Source organism: Notothenia rossii, assembly GCF_949606895.1.
Source record: "Notothenia rossii genome assembly, chromosome: 1".
Classification (NCBI taxonomy): Eukaryota; Metazoa; Chordata; class Actinopteri; order Perciformes; family Nototheniidae; genus Notothenia; species Notothenia rossii.
In genome coordinates this window covers 88,106,271-88,110,075 of record NC_136912.1, presented here as the reverse complement: position 1 = coordinate 88,110,075, position 3,805 = coordinate 88,106,271, and the positions used below count along the sequence as shown (strand labels likewise).

Here is a 3,805-nt window from a genome sequence, read left to right as displayed (position 1 = left end):
TGTGTGTGTGTGTGTGTGTGTGTGTGTGTGTGTGTGTGTGTGTGTGTGTGTGTGTGTGTGTGTGTATGTGTGTGTGTGTGTGTGTGTGTGTGTGTGTGTGTGTGTGTGTGTGTACACCAAGCATATGCAACCAAATTAAAGCCTTAAAGCTGGTGAATTGAAGAGGATTTGATGCACAGTGCAATTCATGGGAATTAAGCAAATTAGGTCTCCAATTAGCTGCTGACATTGAAGATTTGGTAGACAACATTTAATTAGATGGATCTGTCATTGTTCTAATGAGCATCGCCTGAAAAAAAAACATGAATAACTCCCTCCCTCCCTCTCTCTCTCCCCCTCTCTTAAGCTTTATCCTTCTGACATATTGTTTGTGGGTTTAGAATCTAATTTCATGTCAAATATCGCCTTATTCAAATATTCAATAATTTGCAAATAAGAAGCCCACATGAGCCGAGACAAACAAACTTCAGAAAAGTCAATGTATGACCTAATCCTCTTAGGCTGGAGCACTGTGGATGTAAATGCCAACCTTTGCAAGTCAGAGAGGAATTTCACTATTGATGTGTGATTCGGACAGGTGGAAATTGACTTCATTCTTAATATGGCAGTATTTTGGAGTCACTTTATAACTGCACTGTTCCTGCTTAACAGACCCTTTAAATTGTAATTGTAACTGCAGAATGTCTGTCATTGTTTCACTTGCTTCATGTTTCTACCCCGACTAGTTTAGAGACCCTAAAAAAACCCTCCCACCTCTGTCCAATAAATCAGCGCCCCCTCCTCTCCCTGCCGCCGTCCCTTTCCTCTGCTTCCTTCATCCCCTGACCTCCCGTGGTGCTTCTCTCTCTGCAGCCGCAGTTATGGATTACACTGTGTGATAAGCTTCCTATTTCTTGAAACTATTTCGGATTGCTCAGATTATCTGGCCTCATATCCTTGGGAATCGGCTTTGGAAAGCCCGATTTTAGTCTCTTAAGGCAAAAGATTTTGCATCCCGACAGCTTTGAGTAATTAGCATCTAACACCGGGTGGTATTTTAGCATTGGGATCACTTTTAGTGGTATCTGCACTGCAAGTACACACACACACACACACACACACACACACACACACACACACACACACACACACACACACACACACACACACACACACACACACACACACACACACACACACACACACACACACACACACACACACACACACACACACACACACACACACACACACACACACAAACACACACACACACACACACACAGGTGTAAATTCAATATGATTTAATGAGATTTTACCAAAACATTCTGTGTCTAAAAACACTTAGAATACAAATGAAAAAAGGTGCAGCAAGTGCATAAGAGTCATACATTTTTATCATTGAACTTCCTAAAGAGTCACTTATTGTTAAATATAATGCAACATTGTCCACATCACCATTTCAACATCACCTAATGACAAAAATGTTATCAAATATAACTATATTTCAGTACTCTATTCACATTAGGGTACAAAGGCATGCAGGCCCGGGTTGAAGCCCCCCTGTGGCTGCAGACTGGACCACGGCCAGTAGAGTCTGGGGGCCAAGCAGGACAGAGGGAGGGTCTCGGTTTGAGGGCAGCACCAACAGGTCGTCCTGTGGGGCCGGGTGAAGGCGGGGTGGTAGGGCAAGCTCAGGGAGGAAAAGGAAAGCTGTCCCACCACCCTGCGCACCCTCCGCCGTGCCCTTCTGCAGTGGTAGTCCCCCTTAGAAAAGTTCTGGTAGTTTGTGGGGTGAATCGCCCAGAAGTGGCCTTTACCGTTGTCACTGCGTCCGGCTTTGATGAAGCAATCGTTCAGCGACAAGTTGTGACGCACACTGTTCCTCCAGTTTTTATCCTGTTGGAGTGTGAAAATAAATATACTTAGGCCAATAACCAAACCAGAAGAGTTAAAACAATAGGTGTCCCCAATTTAAATTAAGTGCATTAAGTGAGTAATCCTACTCAGGAGGCCACAGTTCCTGTTGCTGGAAGGATGTGCCATGGCGTGTCAAGCCCGTATATGATCGCATCAAGTCACATCACACCTTCAGTTACCTTTTTAGCACGTCAAACCACTAAACAACTTTAATCCAATAGCCTACATGCAATCTGTTGTTGGACCTGGCAAACGCAGAAGCGGTTTGCAACCTAGCAACAGGATTACTTTATTTGTGAATCTAGTGACACAGAGAGCACCTAATTGCCTAACCAGGCAGACAGATTACGCGTGCCAAATAGGTTGCTTTACTTTGGAAAATGGCTGCCATGTTGTTATTCGGCGACTGAATGAAACACGCTTAACACCGGTTCTCGTTATCTGTTTCGTGGTCGACTAACAAATAGTCCTAGCAAAATTATTTTAGAATGTGCCCACAAACAACGATCCCTGTAATGTAGCTTTAACATCAACTATCTTGTTATTTCAGTGTCATCTATGCCTGCAGAGTAAATAGATTATCACAGGAGAATTGACGTTAACATACCTTAGTCTTGAAGTAAGGGTAGTGGTCCATGATCCACTGGTAGATGTCACAGAGCAGCAGTTTCTTCTGGTCTGACGCCAGGATTGCCTTGGATATAAGTGCGATGTACGACTGGTTGGGTTTGTCCTCAGACTTTTCTGGACTGATATCAGTCGAGGTGGTGGTCGTCACTTCCCCCTCCCTTTTCTCTTGTTGCTCTTCATCCCCTTCCTCTTCTTCTTTGACTTTCCTTTCTTCAGTCTCTGACCTTTGTAGCCGCTTCTCCTGTATCTCAGAGCGAATCCCCACCTCTCCGGGTTTAGGAATCTGATGATTTAGCATGTTGTTCGCTGTCTGCTCTGCTGTACGACTTCCTGTCGCTTCTTCTTTGGAACCTTTGACTCCTTTATTGAACAGAAGGTAATCGATCGTGAAGCTCAGCCCTAACCTCTCTCTGCCGCTGGCGCGGCTGCTTCTGTCCTCCATTGTCATCTCTGAATTCAGGTATCTTAGACTCATTACAGACGTTGTGTTGGCTCCAAGCTGGACAAGTATCAAGTGATAAATGAAAAGTCTCTCTTTCCAAAAGTTTCACAGCATGGCTATTTTCAAAATGCTGTACCGTTTATAAACTAACCGCCTTGATTCCATTCGCTTCTTTCGTGGAAGTCCTACTGTTGACAGGATCACAGATAAAGATGAGCCTCTCAACTGTTGTTAAGCTTGATGCGCTTACAATCTCAACTTGTGGAAATGACGTCAGTCAATTAGTATTAACACGGCCACATTGGTTAGCAACACATTTTAATACAAAATGTTGGCCTCTATGATGAACCTGACAATCAAAACCAATATGCAACAGCCTTTTCGCTCTTGATTCGAAGAGTTGTGCTTCACGGTTGTGAAATGCCCCTATTTATATGACTGTGAATGTATCCCTCACAGAAATGGGTAAAGAAGGCACACAGGAGGTCCATGTGGGGGGTCTTAAATGAGGCGGATTATTTTTATTAACCTAACCAAATCTGAGTAATTACGGGGGATTAAACACTTTAAGATTTAGTAAGACATGGTGTGCAGAGGATGGGTGCCGTACATTAAAAAGCCTTTCAGACACCTATGTTATCCTGCTAAAGCTGTTTTGTCTAATTGGGGGCAACTTCAATTACCATAGAGCAGTAATTAAAGTGCCAAGTTAGTTGAGTTTCGTTTACAATAATTGTAATGCATGCAAATAAAGGTACTACAAATCCACAAATACATATTACACTAAAACATGTTTTAATTGTGGGGGCTTTATTTTTGAATTTTCTCCTGCCT

The 3,805-nt window shown here is 43.2% G+C and overlaps 1 protein-coding gene across 1 annotated transcript; it reads right to left on the bottom strand.

The window, feature by feature from the left end:
• Nucleotides 1-1,107: 1,107 nt before the first annotated feature.
• Nucleotides 1,108-3,335, bottom strand: foxq2 (forkhead box Q2). The gene is made up of 2 exons (XM_079640678.1): nucleotides 2,507-3,335; nucleotides 1,108-1,878 (listed from the first exon to the last, which is right to left on the bottom strand). The coding sequence occupies exons 1-2, from the start codon at nucleotides 3,002-3,004 to the stop codon at nucleotides 1,504-1,506; spliced, it is 873 nt and encodes a 290-aa protein (XP_079496804.1). The 5' UTR covers nucleotides 3,005-3,335; the 3' UTR covers nucleotides 1,108-1,503.
• Nucleotides 3,336-3,805: the final 470 nt, after the last annotated feature.

Bases quoted from the DNA above. Each gene is read 5' to 3' on its own strand.
- foxq2 (XM_079640678.1), bottom strand. From the start codon at position 3,004: ATGAGTCTAAGATACCTGAATTCAGAGATGACAATGGAGGACAGAAGC. The intron at 1,879-2,506 runs GTATGTTAACGT...ACACTCCAACAG, and splicing joins ACCCTTACTTCAAGACTAAG to GATAAAAACTGGAGGAACAG.